Genomic DNA, 21355 nt, shown 5'->3' on the forward strand with positions numbered 1-21355 from the left:
GTACCAAGCGGAACAGAAAAGGTGTTTTAATACGCACATGCAAGTTGTTACTGTACACACACAACACGAAACTACGTATGTGCACATGGTCCTCACGGCGTCTTGCTGGGCTCAACAGCGTCGTCCGTTGTCACAAGCAGGAGCACTGCTCAACCGTCACTGACCTGCAAAGCGTTCGTCGTCATTCAGCTTCGTCATGGTGCCCAACGCCATTCCGCTGAACACTAACTGCTTCATCCGCGTCATCCGCCGCACGACACATGGATATGCACTTGTTCTACGCACTGTTGAAAACCCGTGATAGACAAAGAGATTTGTAAACGTTGCTAAGAGTAATGTAACAGCCAGACGAACACTGCGTAACCAATAACGCGGCGCCGAGCACAGATATTGTCCGCCACGGCTCAGCACGAGACCGGCGGAGGCACACATTCCGCCGCCAGCCGCGGCCGCTCACTGCTACACCAGCTTCACTGCGCAACACGTAACCATAACAACGCCGCCATTGCGCCTACTGAATATGGCCGCCATGATGTCATTTCCGCCACATTTTTTACGCCCTGCGCCGGCTGGGCATGCCCTCTCCTTACCTTTTTCCTTCCTCCGTGGTACCTGCAATGAAAGAGACATTTTTAGTTCACGCATTTAATAGTTCACGCTGCAGACTGTAGCGCCGTTTTAGCCTCCAAGATTAACATAAATAAAGACTGTAAAGATGCCTGTGTTTTGTTGCCACCCAACATTGCGGTAACAATTTAAAATAAAATAGTTTTTTATTATAAAAATAACAAAAAGGTTTTGTTAAAGCGACGTAAGTTCTACAAAGTAGTGAAGCAGTATTGTTTACTCTCAGTACCACAACTATGGCGTGGCTAGTTCAGTACGTTCGCCGGTGCATCGGCGCGGCTGCTATGCGATTACCAGCTGAGGAATATCAACAGCAGAAGCACATGCGCCCGTACCATCTTCGCCGAACGCGTGCCTTAACTACCTCTTGAAGTCCCCAAAAAGGAAGATGGCAGAGACCGTCACCGTCAAAGTCGAGAAGCTCGACGCGTCGGAGATTGAGCAAAAGTGAGCATGCATGCTGTCGCCGACATCTGACAGCGTCTGCTTAGTCCTTCGTTTTATTTCTTACCGGTCGCACTCGGACCGTTGGCTACGAGCTCTAGTTTTGTGGTTTTCAATGTCGAGAGTTCGGGCTTGTTTGGTGTGGCATTACGGATGAAACATGCCGTGCGTGTTCGTGTAAAACCAACGTGTGTACCAGTTCCCTGCCCTGCTCGCTGCTTAGAAGTGTGGCAACTCGGGCCAGTTGCTATGGCATGGCGATAGTTATAGCGCGAGAACAAAACGACGACACAGAGACAGAGTCCTTCGTGTTCTTCTTGTCTCTGTGTCGTCGTTTTGTTCTCGCGCCATAACTATCGTCCTGGTCGTGGCGCTGCTGGATTCACGTTTGGTGGTTTTGTAAAAAAAAAAGAGTATCAATTTCAGGATCGTCGAGCTCTGCACTGCCAACCCGGCCGGCATCACGGACAAGATCGTACAAATGCACTTGCCCACCGTCGATCCCAGCGCCCGGGTGGCCGCTTTCAACAGCTTGCTTTCCCAGGTAATTAGTTGATTATTACCCATAGTGGCCACGCTGTAACTGTTGCGGGGGTGCGGATGACGTCGTGAATTCGAATTCTAACAAAGAAAGAAAGAATGGAAATCAAGTTATACAAGTGCACGTACACGAAAACTTGGTGGAAAATCTGGCCTTGGTTGTACGACGGTCACTGTACTCGGCTGGTCCCAAAAGTCGCGGCTTCGACACTGGCCGCGACGGTTGCATTGCGGTGTAGCCAAAGTGCTAAATGCCCGTGTACTGTGAAATAGAAACGTAGCGGATTCTACAGGGAGACAATACAGCCCGACTGCTGTGCTAGTGCGCGTTAAAAGTACACCAAATGATCGACATTTCTGGAGCCTACCCCCTCATGATCATAAAGTGGTTTTACCACGTAAAACTTCAGGTGTTTTGTTTTTAAAGCGTACGAAGCACAGATTTTGATTGTTTATTTGATGAGAGCTCAAAACGAAAATGCGATTGTTCATCACTGGTCATAAGTTGACTTGTTCGGTATTTATTTACTTGTAAATACTGCCAATACCCAATTTATCATGGCAGAATGGCATATACAATAGTTGAATACAATGTTTACACAAATTGTGATACACTGGCAACAGCAAGTAATTGCGACGAAAGTGCAAAGTAAGAGTGATTAGTAGTGGCATGCAAATATTGAAAAAACAGGCTTACAAATAAAGTCCATAGCGAAAAGTAGAAACAAAAACAAAAGAAAAACTTGTGAGACCAGTGTGTAAGCATTTTTAAAATTATTTAGTTTAAACTGTGCGTGATACACAAGTAATACGCTTCGTAATAGAAGTCGTGGTAGCTTAGATTTAGGTGTTGTTTAGCTTTAGGGTGCCAGACCGACTCCTAGCCGTCCATGGCAGTGGTTTCGGTTGAAGTCAAAGTGCAAGAGCAGTTTATGCGCAAGACCCTCTGATAATGTATAACATTGCCTATATCTCTTTAAATGTCCTGTTTAAGATGTGAAGCGTTGTTTTTTACAGGGAAAGCTTGAGATTCTCAAGCAGAAGAACCAACTGCTGTACCGTTTAAAGAACACCGAAGCCGACAGGTAAGTACTGATGCTTCTGTTTGAAACTTTAGCTGCATGTAAAAAAAAATGAAAAGGTACGTAGCCAAACTTTTCTGTTTCGTGATTTTTCAGCAAGTGCAAGGGCTCTGACAGAGAAGAAAAAGTCGTGTACAAGATTGTCGAAGAAGCCGGGAACAAAGGTGAACAAATTAAAAAGTTGCAATGTAACTCGTTGAGATGATTATGCAATTCACACCACCTCTTGCATGCATTAATGGCATGCGACACCCCGCTTGTTTCGCCTTACCGTGGTGGTATAGTGGCTAAGGTACGCGGCTGCTGACCCGCAAGTCGCGGCGGCTGCATTTCTGATGGAGGCGGAAATGTTGTAGGCCCGTGTGCTCAGATTTAGGCGCACGTTAAAGAATCCCAGGTGGTCGAAATTTCCGGAGCCCTCCACTACGGCGTCTCTCATAATCATATGGTGGTTTAGCGACGTTAAACCCCACATATCAATCAATCAATCCCGCTTCTTCTAAGCACGACCACAGATTATTGGTTCGTGGCTGCATTCAAGACTAAACTCAAAAGCACGTGTTTATTTCGCAGATGAATCACTTTGTACTGTACCTCATACTTTATCAATACTTCATGGATTAATCATGTTTTCCGCTATGGCATAGCTCGTAAACATATTGCGGTTTCGGCATGTAAAGAAAAAAAAAGACAAGAATGCTAATATTCATGTCACTTCAGTAGTTGACTTCCCCTGTTGTTGTGCAGGCATTTGGATACGTGACATCCGTATCAAAAGTGGTCTCGTATTGACTGCTCTGAACAAGATTCTCAAGAACTTAGAGAGCAAGAAATTGATCAAGGCCGTGAAGTCTGTCTCGGTGAGTGTTCGTCTGTTGTCGCACGTTTTTCTCGCCTGCTGGCACCATAATGACAGTTGGACAGAACTTGCGAAGTCCGGAGAGACCCTGACAAAATGATCGAGGTAGGGCGACCGATGGGCTTCGTGACTAAAGAAATTTGCTGCTCTCAGCCACTCTCCACTGAGAGCGGCGCAGGTGTATGGGCAGAACAGAGCGACACAGTGTGTTAAAGGTGTTGCTGGGCCATTCAGCTTTCAACATTTCAGCCAAGATGTGGTCAGTTGAGATTAAAACAAGAAGAATAAAAAAAGGCAACATTTTGAATGCATGCTCATAAAATATCGGCATCCTAATCAAAATGGGATGTTATACAATCAGTAATGAGTGAAGAAAGTATAGTAATAATGTCAACATTAACACCAGTAACAAAACATTCTGACTTAAGAAAAAAAGGAAAAAGAAATGTTAAGATTGATATTGTGTTTTACCACCCCCTATCTAAAGATGCTGTACTCGCGGAAAAATGAAGTACCAAAACCAAAGCCCTGTTAGAATGTGTGTGTGTGTTGCGCAGGTGGTCCTGGAAAATGAGAGTGCAGTTGAATACTGTGCACAATGCTCACACTTAAATACACTCACGAAAGGTAATTGAACTTGTCCTGCTCGTGCACACTGCAAAGGTGGGCTTACCGGCCGCCCGGCTCACGGCATCAATCAAGCATGCATGCCCATTGGTGCAAGTTTGTGTGAATCTGCCTTTGAGAAAGAAATGCCGGCGGACCTTTATTGTTGTACCCAACTGTAGTATTGGTGGCCTGGGTCGACTAGAGAAACCATTGCTGGTTCCTAAATCTTTGTTGTTGCCATGATTGATTGGATATGCTTCCCACTGAATGCTACAGTGGTTGACATTAGAGAAATTGCTATGCGGGGTGTCTGAAATCAATCGATTGCACCATGCGAAAAGAAAATGCATGCAGTACTTTTTGGACCTATAGCCTTTCTGGCTAGAGTTTGGCCCAATACGAAAAACCGCCAGGCTTGCGCTAACATCCAGCGCAGTCGCCGCGAAAGTTGAGAGTGTGGCCTTCTATATTATTTATTTATTTATCTATCAAATACCCACAGCACCTTCATAGGCATTACAGGAGGGGGGAGGGCATGACGTGAATAATACTAAGCAGGGGTTACATGGAGAAAACACGGAAACATGATCATAACTATAATAGTGCATCACTATAATGTCTGTACAATGGCATCACGTAGCGCCTGGTCAAATGCTGCATTTGTATTTATGCTAACAATGTGAGCTGGTAACCGATTTCAGATTCTAATTGAATTGGGGAGAAAGGACTTGCTGTACATGTCACTTTTAAAGGATATTTCTTTTACATTTAAGTCGTGGTCTAATCTCTTCGACACGTGGTCCAGGTCATGTAAATATTTCGTGCAGCCAATCCCAGTTAGGGAATGGTAAATATCGTGGAATAATTTTAATTTTTGAGTGCAGCGTCTTTTTTGAAGACTGCCCCATCCAATTAAATATCTTGCATCAGATACACTCACTTGCCTTGAGTAATTTTTAAAAACAAACAGCACGGCCCTACTATGAATTCTTTCCAGCTTGTCTCTGCGGATTTGTGTCCATGGGTCCCAAACCCTTCTGGGGTACTCAAGTACTGATCGCACAGTGGAAAGATATAGTAGAGCCCATGCTTTGACTGGAAATTGTTTCGCGTTCCTTTTCAGGTACCCTAGCAACCGAGATGCTTTGCCAATAACGTAGTCAGTGTGTCGTGTCCATGATAAATCGGTGGTAAAGAACACTCCCAAATATTTAAATTCACACACGGACAATAGTTGTGTCCCATTAATATTAAAATTAGTCTAAAATTCTTGAGGTTTTTCTTTACAGAGATTGAGGTTATAAAAGGGAAAAAGAAGAAAGAAGTGAGCCCTGTAACTGTCTGCATCTGGTACGACACCTCAACAGTAGCTCACAAGGGATGTGGGTAAGGAAGGAATAAAAGAATAGGATTAAAGGTATAGAGAGAGTGAGAGAGATGCGCAGGGACAGTGAGCGACGATGGAAGTAAAGAGGAGATAGGAAAAATGAAACACGGTTACAGGAGCCCGAGGACGGGGCACCACTGGCGAGAGCTCTTGTCGGCGACAGGAGATGGCGTAGGGCTAATCCAGTCGGCCTGAGCTGCGCTGTCGGCGTGGTAGGGGACCGGCGGCAGGAGGTGGCTAAGGACCAACCCAGTCGGCCAGAGCTGCGCTGTTGTCGGAGATCGAGAGGGCACAACGGGTCGGCACGGAATCCAGCGAGCGAGTCGTTTTTTCTTTAGAAAAACGCATATGTACTGTTTTTTAACATTCACTGTCCCATGCCAATCTATGCACCACTGTGAAATCCGATCTATATCATCCTGTAAAATTGCGCAATCACTTTTGTCATGAATTACTCTGTACACCACACTGTCATCTGAAAAGATGCGTAACAAAAAAACCAATGTTATCAGTGATGTCGTTCACAAAAATCAAAAAGAGCAGAGGGCCAACTAGAGCTTTTTGGGGCATATAGTACAAGTGCACTAGCACGGTACCCACTAGGCCACAAATCATCATATATTTTGTGTTGTGGAGAAGTATTCGCTGTGCCACAAGTCATCATTCTCTTACCCGCTACACACTATTAAAGGAATTGTGCGTTCATGCGGTGGCTGTCGACGTTGAAGAAGTTTGCCTGAGACTTTCGTAATGGGTTGGAGCATTCGATGACCCATTCGTTAGGGCATTTGCATTGTTTGATGCCTGGTTGTTACTCTACTGTTCTGAAACACCTAATCACACGTTGATGCGATTTCTTACCCAACATGAAGCCTCCCGCAGGTCGCGGGATCGAGTCCCGGCTGCGGTGGCTGCATTTCCGATGGAGGCGGAAATGTTGTAGGCCCGCGTGCTCAGATTTGGGTGCACGTTAAAGAACCCCAGGTGGTCAAAATTTCCGGAGCCCTCCACTATGGCGTCTCTAATCATCATATGGTGGTTTTGGGATGTTAAACCCCACATATCAATCAATCAACATGAAGCTAGTTTGCAAGGGAGCCTTAAGCACCAGTGTATCTCAGTGGTGGAGTACTGGGTCGCCATGCAGAGGGCCCTGGTTCGATTCCCATTCTGTCCCCGGTATTTTTAAATTTATTTAGTTTGAATTGTGCACGATAGTGGTTATGGATGCTGGCGGTGGACAACTAAGGCACCAGAATTGGCCCCTGTTGTGATCTCATGACAGCTTTCACTGTAAAATAGCACTATAGATCAGCCACAGGCCTCTTAAAATGATGTTTGAGAAGTTGCTATGTGCATATCTTAAAATGTACTTACGTTTAAAGCATCCTTCAGAGCCTAATCATGTATCTGTACCGCTATGTTTTATCAGACTTATCGTATTTTCTAGTGTTCTAGTGACCTTCAAGCTAACAGCATCGGTCAAAATAAATTTTTTAAAATTGACAACACAAAATGACGTAACCCAGAAAGCTTCAAAAACATTGTGCTCTAAGAGAACACACCCAAAAACAAAAAGGCGTACTCTGAAATGCACTGACTCGGGGCAACTGAGGTTCTTGTGGGAAATTTAATGAAGTATAAATTGTGTTTCGAGTGTTTATCGGGCAGTTTCTCTAAATTATTGGTGATGGATCTACAGAATATATTGCCAGCCTGAACTGCCTTTGTTTCATTCAAACAAATTGATCCAATCTTGAGCTGTGATTGATATTGTGTAATTTTTTGTCTTTTTTGCAGGCATCCAAGAAGAAAGTCTACATGCTGTTCAACCTTGAACCTGATCGCTCGGTGACAGGCGGTGCGTGGTATAGCGAGCAAGAGTTTGAGTCCGAGTTTGTGGAAGTCCTCAACCAACAGTGCTACAGGTTCCTTGTAAAGAAGGTAGTTTGTTATGACGATCTACGAGAAGAGTGTCAACTTATCAGACAAGCCCGCTAAGTTGGTATTCATAAAAAAAATTGGCTTGCCTGAATAGTGAATTCTAGGTTTGAAGCGAATAGTGGGTTTGGTCGAATAATTTCGAATTGAGCTCGAAAAGTATGTCTCGTCTTATAAAGAAACAATAGGCATATTTGTTATGCTCCAACTAACGTGCTCAGTGTTTTTCAAGAATTGAAACAAGCGCTGTGCAAATGCCATTCTTCTTAGTTGAAAGGAAGTGGAAACAATTTTGAATAGTAACAGGATTTTACTTTCAGTAGAATGGAAGTGATAATGCGTAAAATAAATTACATTTTAAAATTTATTAAACTTAGGGCATATAAGCCAGTATAACAAGCTTCTAAACTTAAAAAATGAAGGATCGATGTGAGGGTAATATTTTCATTTAAGCTTGAAGTGGGACTTCGCGGCAGTACGGATTTTTTTCTGAATACGTATTTCCACGACTTAGCATTTCTTCATTGCAGTGAAACTGCCTAACGGTGGGTCACATGCAGATTAATGTACTCTTAAGTAGGTGTTTTCATGGCTTATTAGTCCTACACTGCAGTGAAACCACACTTACAGGAGTTACATGCAGATGAATGTACATGTATTTGTTCATTTCGAATGCTTGGAAATTTTCAACGGATTTTGAAAACAGGTATATTTGATAGAATATTCGAGACATTTGAATATTCGCACAAGCCTAATAAAAATGGGTACAGTGTCACTATCTGTAAATTACTCATGTATCGTAACTAAAAAATTTAGGGTGGTTTAATGCACATACTTTCATTTCCAGCATCTTCAGTTCTGTTCGTATCAGCATAATTTTGTCCGGAGTGACGGGGGGTCAGAGCCAGAATTATTTTTGCAGACTAGGTTAGTCGTGACACGACGTGGTTATCTCAAACGATTGCGCATACCGGTTGTTTGTTATACTAAAAAAGTCGATGTCACATTTGAATCCTTTAGTAGTGTGCAACATTTTTTTTAAATAAGGTTAGAAAATCTAGCACTGTTAGATCAAATAACGAAAGTTGCTAGTCACGCTGTTCATTGACCAATGGCCTTTCAGCTCACGGTTGCCAAGGAGACGTCGGCGGGAGACCCACTGTTGGAGAAGAACGCCTCCTTCGCCTCCTCAAAGGAGGTCTGGGAATTTATCAAGAAACTCGGCATCAGTAAGGTAAGAGTCTCGTGTGGGCCACCTTCACGCTCGGTGCCTGTTCTCTGCTGACTGCTTGGAACTCAGTGTAGTTAGGAATACACTCTAAGGAATTTCCAGTACGGAACACACAGCACACTCACCACATGAAGTAATGAAAAAGCCCCAAAAAGCCCATTGTAAGCTCTCCTAGGGTACCAACTCGCTACAGAGCATAGAATGTTGCATTTCATGCACACATTCATAGAAATACCGTCAGGTGTGCTTTGTGACGCTAAATGTACGCTTTGAAAAGCCCACCATGTGACCATAAGGCGACATTTGCCCAATCTTCCTGTGCACAAGACGGGCGCACTTTGCAGTGAGCGGGCGGCTTTGAACTACTCGCCTGTTGTGCAAATCACATGGTATGATGCCTGCTTCTTCCATGTGACATTTATATTGTAGATACTAACCTGACATGATATGACGCTTCTACTGCGTGGTCTTTTTCTGAAGTAGTTTTGAAGTGGGGCGTTAAAATCAGGAACAGCTGCACAAGTCGTATTACTATCTCCACAGATTGCTGCACGACAGAAAGACATCCGTGAATGTGCAGCCGTCGTCAGAGTGAAGCGTTCCAGTCTGGGAAACTTCACAAGTTACAGGCATGCAGTACAACACAAATTCGATGCTGGCGGTTGTTGTTGAGGTTTCACTGGGTGGAAAGAAGGGGTCGGTCCTTTAAGACAAGACTTGTTACACATTGATAGAATTATTAAAGCAGAAAGCCAAAAAAGCGACGAACCAGCTAAAAGGGCTAGTTAAGAAAGATGCAAGAACGGGGGGAAACGCAAATGCAAAATGTAGCTGGCGTACGGTTACCCGTAGAGCGTGCTTGAAGTGAATGCTGCTCTCCAGAATACTCTGCTTCCTATGCTCCTGAGCTTCAACCAGGCTTGAAAAATACGGAGAAGGTTGGCCTTAATGTGTATCGAAACCGCATGTGAGACGGCGGTATAAGTAGTTGTCCGTGAATTGTCTGCTTGACATGGCGTCTGCATTTTTTCAATTCTAAGTGTTTTTCTAGTGATTCTAAGAGATTATAGATTGTAGCATGTTTCATCAAGCAGGGCTGGTAATACTGACCCAAGTGCAGTCGGTATGCCTCTGTTAATTCTGCGTAAGGTGGCATTACTGGGAGTTGTCTTGAATAGTGCCACTCATTTCATATCGTAAGCTAGCACGTCAGGCGTGATCTTAGGAGTGCAGCATGACTCCAATGTGTTGTAGTGGTGCGCCATGCGAGTCACTTAGTTTACTCAGAAATCATTCACCAGCCAGCACTAACAAGATGAGCTTCTCTTACTTGCACGCAAAACTGGGAAAATCTTCAATTCTTGCAGGCACTGCATATAAAACAATATAAAACAAGTTAACCTGTCTCACAAAAAACTATGCTCCCAATAATTATGCGTGCAGTTGTTCATTAGAGAGGTGGGGGAGTTGTTTTACTACAGTGCCCACCTCATCTCACCTTCCCCTTCTCCTTAGGCCTTTACGATGAGAAAGCAGTGCAAAGAGGAAATGTTGGGGGGGGGGGGGACTCGCCCCCCCCCCCCCCCCTCGTAGATGCTCCTACTCCTTCAATATAGCCAGTTCTTGACTGAATGGATGACTAAAAACAAATGAAACTGAACAAAAGTATGTTCTTGTGGAATTGTTCTAAAGAATTGTACGTAAAATGCATTACGATTGCCATTTGTTTGTTAGGTCCAGCTTAGTGTGGAAGACATTGAGATGATCCTCAGCACGCTGATCTACGACGGGAAGGTGGAGAAGACGGTCGTCTGTGGCTCTGGCGGGGGATTTTCAAGCTCGTCGAGGAGCGCCTCTTCCGGTGAAGATCTGGTGAACCTCTACCGGGCTGTTGAGCCGCTCATTGACAGCACGGGGCTGATGCGCATTCCCTGTGGGACGTGTCCGGTGAGACATATTGTAGCTGCTTCCTCTTTGAAGGTGTGAAATGAAACTTTGCTTTGGCCAGATCTAAACCAGTCTGACGGAGCCAGGCCGGGAACCAACGCAGAACTGCTGTATTTTGCAAACCATTAAGGGTATATAGGCGGCTTGCCTATGACGTAATACAAGATAGCGGAGTGAATGACGTTTGACAAGTGTTGGCACTGCGTTTCTTGTCACCTTGCGACTGATTAGTCTCATTTAAAACCTCAGAAAAAAAGCGTCGGGTCCACCTATAGAACTGCACCCTGCATGCCCTTCACTTACCTGTGAAAGATAGTCATATTGCTAGCTGGTTTCCGCTCGAACTGTCAGTACTTTTTTTTGGCCAACGCCCCTAATACAAAGAGGGGACGGTACGGTGCACCTTAACCATCTAAAACATTGTGTCTGGCTGAGCAGCGATGTCAGGAAGGAAAAAACAAGAAGACAGGGAGGTTAACCAGGCACATGCCCGGTTGGCTACCCTACACTGGGGGAGTGGGAAAAGGGATTATAAAATTGAAAGAGTAGAAAAAGGAAAGAGAGGAGAAAATTTTTATTGCATGGGCTGACGCATATGCAGCTGTGTTACCATGCAAAAGTCAAAGGTGTTCACCTAGGCCCAATGGTTCTTGGAAAGTTCGAGAGGGATGTGACTGCCTTGTGAGTCGCCGAAAGACGACGGTGCTCTAGCAGCACTTGCGCAGAGACTGGCGATGTGAGAGTTCCAGATGAAAATTCGTAAACAGGAATTGCGTGCTTAAGCACAGGAGCCCTGTTTAGGAATTTATTCATCGCAAACTGCCCCTTCGTGCCCTTTTTATGAACATATGTGTAACACGAGACTCTCAAGAGTGCACATTTTAGACAAAACTTGGAAAAAAAAATAATGCTATATATTATCGCCTGTCAGAAGTGACTCCTCTAGAACAGTGGTTCTCAAATGGGGGTCCGCGAAGCCACCTCTATGATCTGCAAAACTCTCAACCGCTTTTTTTTTTTACACCTCTTGGAGTTTAGCCTGGTCCCGACTCAGAGTGAATGCTGAAACAGGTTGAATGTGCCTGTGGAAATGCAACTCTGTTTAAGTGCAACTGTGCTACGTATTGATAAACTGTCCAAAATGAAGTGATGAGGCTCGTTTGTTTGATGTCTTTGGTAGCAATAAAAGACACCTGCTTCACGCTCCAGTTGCGTCATTTACCTACGTACCCCCCTCCCCCCCTCTGCAGCAAGGGGTCCCTTATCACTTCCATCAGTCCAGAAGCCCCCCCCCCCCCCCCCCGACACATTCATAGCTGAGAACCACTGCTCTAGAACATACATAAAAGATGCACACACCAGCCAAGCTGAAGTACTCTCGATATAACGATCCCGGATATAAGGAAACATCGGTCATAGTGAAGTAAGTGAAGCATAGTCTTGCCATATATTGTTATAAATATACCCTTATAACGAATTCTCTGATATAACAAACTTATTTTCATGTAAAAACCAACCTCGTCATAATGAGGTTTTGGTGTACTTTGGTGAAACCAGTTGCGTTGGATGTGTGTGTTGTCTACTTATGCACTACATTTGAAGGCTATTGACCGAGACGTTTAACATTTAACAGCTCCACGACCTGGAAGAGATTGCTGTCGGTACCCAGTACCCTGCAGAGTAGTCAGTACTCAGTACCCTGCTTCTCTGCTACTGACCTGAAAGTTGCAGGTTTGATCCTGGCCACGTTGGTCGTATCACAGTGGAGGCAGAATTCGAAATTCCGGAAAACGCTTTGTGTGCTGGTAACACTGGTTGAGAAACAAAGATGGCTGTGCTTAACAGCATCAACGCGGCATTTTTGCGCTGCATTGTTATACTGCCACAGACAAGGGCTCCACAGTTTTCACGGCAACTACGCTGCGACTCATGCTGCCGATTGCGTGTATCACGTTGAGTTCTGTTGTCCCGTCAAAAGCTAAATACACATGCTGTTTACTTGATTATAGAACAGAGCCATGTCTGGGCCAGTGTATCTTGAAATAAGGCATATCGTAGTTTTGATTGTAATAAGAGTGCTCCTTTCTTTTAATGAACGATCATATTACGAAATTTCTAATCAATAAGGTTGTGCGCTTCTGAACACTCGTTTGTTCGTGTTGGCAGTGCTTGATATTCAAAGCAAATATATGCACGCACATTACACACGCTCCAGATGCACGGACATGTCACGCGGTCGTGACGTCGACGAAGGGAGCAGACTGGCGGTCGAAGATGAAACTGTTTATTTGGCTGAACTTGTGGCCAGTGAACGGAAAGTCGGATTACAGCGATATACACTGGCACTGATAGCGGCGAACAGAGCAACGGCCATCGATCAACTCACAAGCGGTGAAGCACGTCGGCACTTACACATGTGCCGACGAATATTCCAGCGTTATAGCTAGCGCCCACGTAGGTTCCAGGATAATCTGTAATGTTCGCGTAGTGCACGTAATCCTAACGAAATGATCTACTGCAGTCCTGAAGCTTGTTGAACACTGCAAGTATGGATTTTCGCTGAGAATTACTAACAGTGTAACGGGCGAAACCAGGACTTGAAGAAAAAATGAAGGAACCCTCGCGCGAGTGTTTGTGGGCGTGTACATGCACACATTTGAAATAAAAAAAAAAAATCTTCTGCGGGAGAAGGATTACAGCAGCTTAGTTTGAATACGGGTAGCACTACGGCTTGCTCAGAAAACAAGCACATGCGAAAAATGCAGTTACACACGTAATGCAACAAATTTTATGAAATGCTTGATCATAAAACGAAACTGTACTCCGCACTTTAGGCCCTAATATTAATAACAATGCACGCACGCTAAGTAATGGTGCACTGATCAAGAATGCACACATGCTAAGTAATCGTGTACTCATCGAGGAGAGTTAAGTTGTCATGAGCAAATTGATTAGAACAAACTACCGTATAGTACGTCAACTTCTTTCCAATGTGCAAATTTGCGATTTGTACCGTTCTCCGTCGCGTGTCGTCTGCATCCTTCGAGAAGTGGTAGAATAATACGGTGCATCTTTCCGCCGCGATGCCACGTATTGCGGTGTTAGTTACTTCAATGGTCTGTGGACATCGCTTTCTTTTGGGGGGGGAGGCTTGCGCGTGCGGCATAGCGAAAATAAATGAACTATGCGGCCGCTTCACAACGCGTTCAACGAGGTCAATAGTAACTAGGTTGACTCTGTTAGCGCCGTTTCCAGGTGCGGCCGCTAGGTGGCCAGCACTTACTTGTCGCGAATAGCAGATTGATTGATATGTGGGGTTTAACGTCCCAAAACCACTGTATGATGAGAGACACCGTAGTGGAGGGCTCCGGAAATTTCGACCACCTGGGGTTCTTTAACGTGCACCCAAATCTGAGCACACGGGCCTACAACATTTCTGCCTCCATCGGAAATGCAGCCGCCGCAGCCGGGATTTGAACCCACGACCTGCGGGTCAGCAGCCGCGTACCTTAGCCACTAGACCACCGCAGCGGGGTGACGCGAATAGGCCCATGTACTGTGCAATGTCTGTGCACGTGAACGCCAAAGTTGTTGAAACATACGAGTTGCGAAACTCCCCGTGGGTTCCATGTATCGAACTCCGGACATGCCGTGGGCTGAGATGTCGGGAGTGTTCAGATTGTTGTGCCACCTGTTGATCAGCACACCAACTATTAAGCTCATTACTTCGTGGTTTGCCACATGGCGCAACAGTCTGCCGATTTCCGCAAAATCGGCCAATTGCGTGTCTGGCTTTTGGAACGCAGTTTCTCAACTGGTACGATTGAGTAACTGGGTCAACACCAGATGGTCGAAATTTCTGGAGTCCTCCTCTATGGCAACCCTCACAATTGTATCATGGTTTTGGGTCGTCAAACCCCAGTTAGCAATTGCTGTGCCAGCAAGGAACGAGGAAAGCGATTGTTCATTGTTGGAAGTCGACACCGGTTGATTTGGTCTTGACAGTTACCATTTGCATTTCTTTTCTTTCAGGTGATCCACAACTGTTACGAGGGAGGTGCTGTGTCCCCATCTACGTGCCAGTACTTCAAGAAGTGGCTCTCCGAAGGCTTTGATGAAAACGGGACGTTTGAGGATGGTAAGTACGCCTGGAGTCTATCTAGTGAAAAATCACGTGGTGCCAGCGTCTATAAACTCATTGCGTCTCATGTATTCATTCATTCGTTCCCGGTTGTTACATGATAGCTTTATTCCCTGGCTTTACCAATGTAGAACACAAGTCCCAAATATTAGCAAGTTCTTTTCAGCTGACTGACCAACTACATTGCTGTAATCGATTGCTCATTTGCATGTTTTAGTTTGTAAATGACTTTGCCCCATGGTATCCAAAAGAAAGGGCGAGAAGAGGAAGATGTAAGCTTGCAAGGAATGCTTTGACAAGCGAACTAGTCTTTTCGCGGCTTGAAAAACACAAGCCCACTTCTCAAACGTCCGCTTCATCTCTCCTCCCGCTTTCGAATTTCTCGTCTTTACCCCATGGTCTTGATTTGTGTATAACAGAGACCAGATGGGCCTGACATTCGAGGCATTTCTCACGGCATTGTTTAAAGAACTCCTTGCCTCATAGAGAAACATTGGATTCTGTTACTAGAAGATGGCCCTGGAGTGACGGCATGTTGGTCTCATTCTATTGATCGTTCCCCTCGTTATGGAAAAATAGTTCAGAAAGGTAATGCAGCTGACTCTGTGTTGGGCACACCATCAAGACTAACACAAGAAGCTGCTGTAGATTCAGGTAGTCTTTCTAGTGGCCCTGCAATACCAATCAAGCATGAAAGTTTCCCTCTGCATTAGCGTACTACCCACTAAAACGCCAACATTGCTGTAAGAAAGAGGACTTGTTTTCTTTGTTAGACACAATGAGAACTAAGACAATGTTACCAAAGGAAGTTTAAGGAATTTTATTCAAAGTAACTGTAATGTGAATGTAGAGAAGGAAAAGTGAACATAAAAGATCACCGGCAGGGACTGAAGCTGCAGCCTTTGAATAAGGGGTCAGATTCTCTACCACTGAGCTAAGGTTGCGGTCATCCCTCCATGCACATTATGGGGCGACTATGTGCATTTAAAAGTCATCAGTCATCAGTCAGCGCTACCCGTTGCCACTGTGGCGAGTGTGGAACACCAAATCGTGGTAGAATTTGGTGTCAGTCTGCCCTGTAAGCAGTGCACCTATACCTTCAGGCTGTGCCTACATTGGTTGCGCAGTAGTTGAGATAGTTGATGCATAGAACGTTTCCCCCTCCTTTTCCACTCCAGAAAGAAACCATAGAAAGTCGAACTTGACATCATCAATGCTCGATGATTGTGAAATTGCAATGCTTGAGTGTATAAAGGTGACATGACGCACTACCGACCACCTAAAGATGCACTGACATTTTGCCCCTGAGATGGCCAGCTGAATCGATTCTCACTTATGTCATCTAACAAATATGAACGGCGAATAAAGCTATTACTTTGCAGCAAACACATTGACTGTTCTTGAGAGAAGTTATTTCGTCTCAACAATGGTTGAGACAAAATAGCCGTGACCGAGAGAAATAACGTCATTGTGGCAGTCATGACACAGCAGCTTTTGCTACGAATAAGGAGTACTTCGTACTAGCATTACTGGTATTATTTTAAAGATGGTACTCTTTCTTTGGACACTCGGAACACAACAGTTTTGGCCTGTCTGTCGCACGATTCAGCCACAGAGCTAAACGTTTAAGCACTTGCTGCATGCCCAACAATCTTGACCGTGTGGCTGCATTGGTACTTGTGATCGTTGTCAATCAGAAAAGCAAATATTACGCATATGTGGAGCACATCAATATGTAAGTGTTTGGTGGTGTTTTCTCTTACTAGACAATGCATAGATATGCAATTCTAAAGACCATGGTGTTTCTTGGGCTGCGCTGAACAAGCTGTCTGCCGACAATATGGTGCTGTCTACTTCGGCGCCCCATTAGTACATGCGCGGAGTCATTGAGTCTTCCATGAAATAAAATGCCTCACAATTTGTTCTTTGCAAACTATCATGCTATACAGTACTACACAAAACCGAAACATTGCCGAGACGTCGTCGAGGTACGAACATCGCATGCCAGCAGTGATTATGCGGTAAAATGAAATTTTGTTCAGAAAAACCTCTTTCATTTATCATGCCAGAATGGAAATGGTATGAGAACAGCATCATAGGTGGCCACTGATGAGAGAGACTTATGTAGTGGCCGGTAAACGAATGTTGTTTTTTGACGCTTTCAGCAAAGCACTCAGATACGAGGCAATGTTTCGTTCTGGAAACTGATGTAAATGCAGATTTCAGGAAAGTGACTGAACATTAAACACTGCTCAGACGACTTGAGAAATTCAAAGCATCTGCCTGCATTAGCACCCACGCTCGACCATTACGAATATTGTTTGCTTGTTAATAAAAACTTGTCCTCCTCTCTTCCAGTTTTCTGACAGGAGCCAGCAAATACACCTTGTACAGCCGGGAAAACCAAAAGTAAAATAAAGAAACTGCAAACATTTTGTTTCAACTTGTTTTTATTGACAATATTCCATTTGCATTACTCCTCAAGTCCCAGCAACTTTCACGATCTGCCCATACTCGTCGTGCCAAATGAGGAGGACGTCAACATGACGTCCAAAAAAACAAGCCTCATTCGACAGCGATGACACCGCCGCCTATATTTTCTTTTCCTTGAGAAACTATGATCCTGCTCACACGCTCGAACCACGCGCTTTGCGCAGGTAAAAGCACCATACGTTTCAACTCCTGTTAATAACAATAGATATCCTAGAACGTTTCAATCCATTCTTCCGTGCTGGGTTGAAAGCACAGACTTCGCATCGGGCACTGTCTGCTACCACAGTGTGTAAAATAAATGCTTCCAAAAAGTGAAGGAAAGAAAATAAACTGTGGTTCCAGCGAAGTAAAGAAATGTGAATCATTGTCCGCATGCTTTGTAAATAAAGACACAGGAAAAAATATACACAACATTCTCTCTCTGCCTCCCCCCCCCCCTTTTCCCCCAACCCAACTCTGTTTCAGTTCTGGACGTTCACGGAATTACTTCCATGCTCGAACTGCGACTTGTTTTTCATCAGGTAGTTAGCCAGGTATTCGATCGGGTTGGGAGGCCTGCAAAGAACATACACCACTTATTACAATAGATTACAATTTGACAAAGATATTTCGGCCGGCCACACATTGTGGACAGCAATGAAAGAGCGAAGCCAGTGGCTTATAAAGAAGCCTACGCTTCGCTAATTATTTTAGCTGGTCAAATGAAAGAAGTGGAGTTAAATGAAATGAGTGGAGTGGAAGTGTTGCATATCCATAGAGGGATTAACAGACTTTTTGTGACACTGCCATTTATGATCTCGCGACAGCTCTGGGACATGAAAGGCTCAACAAGGAACTGATTCGCTGTTCAAATGTCAGCTCAGCTAACAGAACACCGTTCACACACCAGCTGGTTTTCCGCTAATGTAATACCATGCATATTAAGAGCTAAGATCTCACGATTGCTGCCTAAAACATTACATTTGGCTAAGAAGCGATGTAAAAATCCCTGACAAAATTTATCGAGAAGTTAAACTTCCCGATCTAAAACCAGCTGTTTGCCAATGAAATGTCTAAAACACCAGAGAAGCACTTGATATCTAAAGATGAGTAAGCACTATTGGACAGGGGCACCTATACAAATTCTGGGTGAGATGGTCAGCAACTGTGATGGATAAAGCTGGTATATTTTACAAGTTTGTAAGCGAGTATAGATGGCTTGCACTGACGTCACTTAAACAGTCGCATTGGTTCACCAACACGGAAAGGACGCAAACTCTGCAATGTCACATCAGTGTTATCGGTGCACCGCATGCCAGTTCTTTCATTATTCACGCACAGAGGCCTAATCACCTTCCAGTGATATCACACTGAAGCAGGTTGTTGCATGATTGTACTGCCTTGACATAATCGAAGCCACCATGTTGGTGCAATGTTTCCCGTCCATGACATCACGTGCAAACTATCTATAGACCTCAGCAGCGATTTCGAACAGGTTTTAGCAAAGTCATGATTGTTACACACACACACTCTAGTCATTATTGTTTAACCCTCTGACATAGCTGCTTCTGTCTATGGATCATAGCGACCGGTCTGTTAATATTTGATGTAGAATGGAGTTCTTTCTAGCAGATTTCTCATCACCTCTGTCTTGCGAGCTGCAATTTGTCCAAATGGTTAACAAAATTACCCAATGGTGCGAGCACTCGCACAGGAACGTATCAGATAGTGTAAAACAGCAAAACGAGAAGTACTAAGTGGTGCTAGAACTAGCTTCACACAGCACAAATGTACCAAAATAGTGTAGAAACGCAACGAGAACCAAAATGGTGCTAGAACTAGCTTATGCTGCACAAGCTAGTTCTCGCAATATTTTGAAAACCAGGGATCTATGTGCTGATAGTTCATTGCACTACTGCTCACTGCATTTGCGAAGGCTCTGTAAAGTTGCACAGCTTATATAGAACAGTTATGCTTGCAAACACAGAGGCACATCTCACATATGAGCTTCATTCGAATAGACTTTCAAATCAATGGTCTTGCATCTTGTGCAAGATAAAAACCTTGACGACGAGATAAGATAACAATGCTCCATAACGTGAGAAACTTCATATAAAGCATCCGCGTGGTAGCTAGAGCTCCGCGATTCCGTGTGTAGGTATAGGATTTTTTTTTTTTAAATGAAAATACACCGGGTTTCAGGCGCATGTCCTGTACTCTTTCTGTGGTCCCTGTCTTATCAGCGCTATGGCTTCACTAAACATAACAAAAGAACTAGCCCAAAAGTGTGTTCTTTTCGCAATAAAGTTCACAAGCACCGTAACAGGTGTCGGCAAATGGCGATAGGCGTTGCTCAGTCATGTGCACTGTGGTGTCGGGGTTTCAATTACGGTTTTGGAACCGTTTCTCTGGCCCCACAGAGAGCGCTGCACAAATGCATATACGTGTAAATAAAAGATTAGGCGACGAGCACTCGGAGAAGGCGGACGTTCCTTTCAGCGCTCTGCGCCACATTGCGTGGTGGCTTTCCAGCGTCTCACTTCTTCCTTTGTTGGTGCCGGCGCCGCCAAGACACAACACAACAATGGCGACGAGATAAAGCAAGTACCCTGTGCCGCCCTTCTGTCAGCCTCAATGTTCCATTCCTGCTGCGACACTACTTCGGCGTTTCGTGCCTACGTTTGTATTGTTCTGCGTAGCGACTGCCGCGTCGCATCGTTCCTGCCTTCAATTCTGCGGACATTCTTCTGCGTTGGCGTTTCTCGTTTTTTTTTTTTACGTTCTATTTTTCGTTAGTTGTGTGGAGTTTCCTGCGCCGATGGCGTCTCCCATTCCTCTGTCGCTTTTTCTATCCACGCCCGGGGATCCGGCGATTCCTCGGGCCGACAGGAAGTTGCGTAAACTATCTTGCGGTCATCACGACAAAACAAGCCCCCTTTAAAGAGCCAGTGAGCGTGGGCCGCACACGGGAACTCACACGACTTCGCTCGTGTACAGCGCGTACTCAACGGCGCGAGTGCGACTTCGTAAAAAAAAAACTTGTCTCGGAGCTCACCTCTCCTTGGCAAGCGTCGACAGCGCCTGGAGAAGAATAGGCACGACGGTCTGGTCCAAGTACTGCCTCGTCGGTAGGGAATGGAAGTCGGTGTCCATTTTGGACTTCTTGGGTAAGCTGGCGCCGATGTTCTCCTTGTCGGCGCTCGCCTGAAAGAAAACGAAGAAAAATAAAAACACTCTTCAAGAAGTGTCTGGTTTCCCTCCCAAACATAAACAGGGGGCATTCGTTACCGAACGTAAGCATGCACGTACGACTACCGCCTCCCTGCAATGGCCGTGCAGGCAATTTTCTCACCTGATTGTTTTCCGTTGCACCGGTAGTGACGGTGTCCGTAGCAGCGCGGACTTCGTCGGTCACCTCGGTCTTGGCAGCGTTGCTCTGGTCTGAAGCGAGAAAAGATATGCAAAAGTGCGTCTGTCAGACAAGCTGGTTGAAAAATGAAGCGGCTCTAGCGACCGGCAGTGTTAACAATATAAGAAAGCGCATCGGTGTGCTCATCGGTCGGCCATTCCCTCCCAACTCTTTCACAACGCGGACAATCAGGCAGCTAGGCGGTACGGAACGCATCGACTGTGAGCGTACGATTTAAGTGCTTGATCCCGTGACAAACGATTATCAGCAGATAACGAGCCAATTCAATCGAAATTTGCTGAAATCAAACGGAGCGTTCAGCAACTCACCTTCCGCCATGATCCAATAACATACGGAACATGCGTACCGGAAGCCGTGTCTTGCGTTCTCGTCTTGGCTTCAATAAGACAATGAATCAGAACATGACCTACTACACTCCTGACCTGCCCAGAGAGCACCTCTTCCAGCGCCCACGTTCTAGTTCATACCTTCTGCCGCTAGGGCCGTCACCTACGAGCGGCGTGGCGCTAGGCAGCACCTGTTCGCTGACGTCACCTTCACTCTTTGTAGTCAAATTTTAACCAACAAAGCACTCGTAGTGCGAATTTATGATCCACAATTTAGAAATATCCAGAAATAATAATACTAAAAGACATTCAGAATTTT

At 44.9% G+C, this 21355-nt stretch overlaps 2 protein-coding genes across 2 annotated transcripts; one reads left to right on the plus strand and one right to left on the minus strand.

The window, feature by feature from the left end:
* The first annotated feature begins 883 nt into the window (after positions 1 to 883).
* Polr3F (RNA polymerase III subunit F) lies at positions 884 to 17240 on the plus strand. Its single transcript, XM_037418429.2, has 10 exons — positions 884 to 1074; positions 1498 to 1615; positions 2629 to 2696; positions 2790 to 2857; positions 3441 to 3553; positions 7349 to 7492; positions 8613 to 8723; positions 10455 to 10667; positions 14700 to 14805; positions 17167 to 17240. Exons 1-10 carry the CDS (start codon positions 1016 to 1018, stop codon positions 17172 to 17174), a joined length of 1008 nt encoding a protein of 335 aa, XP_037274326.2. The 5' UTR covers positions 884 to 1015; the 3' UTR covers positions 17175 to 17240.
* Positions 17241 to 21125, minus strand: LOC119167024 (protein dpy-30 homolog). Its single transcript, XM_037418431.2, has 4 exons — positions 21019 to 21125; positions 20633 to 20721; positions 20336 to 20484; positions 17241 to 17856 (listed from the first exon to the last, which is right to left on the minus strand). The coding sequence occupies exons 1-4, from the start codon at positions 21026 to 21028 to the stop codon at positions 17763 to 17765; spliced, it is 342 nt and encodes a 113-aa protein (XP_037274328.1). The 5' UTR covers positions 21029 to 21125; the 3' UTR covers positions 17241 to 17762.
* Between the last annotated feature and the right edge of the window lie 230 nt (positions 21126 to 21355).

The sequence above is a fragment of the Rhipicephalus microplus genome, chromosome 6 (assembly GCF_043290135.1).
Source record: "Rhipicephalus microplus isolate Deutch F79 chromosome 6, USDA_Rmic, whole genome shotgun sequence".
In the NCBI taxonomy this organism is placed as follows: Eukaryota; Metazoa; Arthropoda; class Arachnida; order Ixodida; family Ixodidae; genus Rhipicephalus; species Rhipicephalus microplus.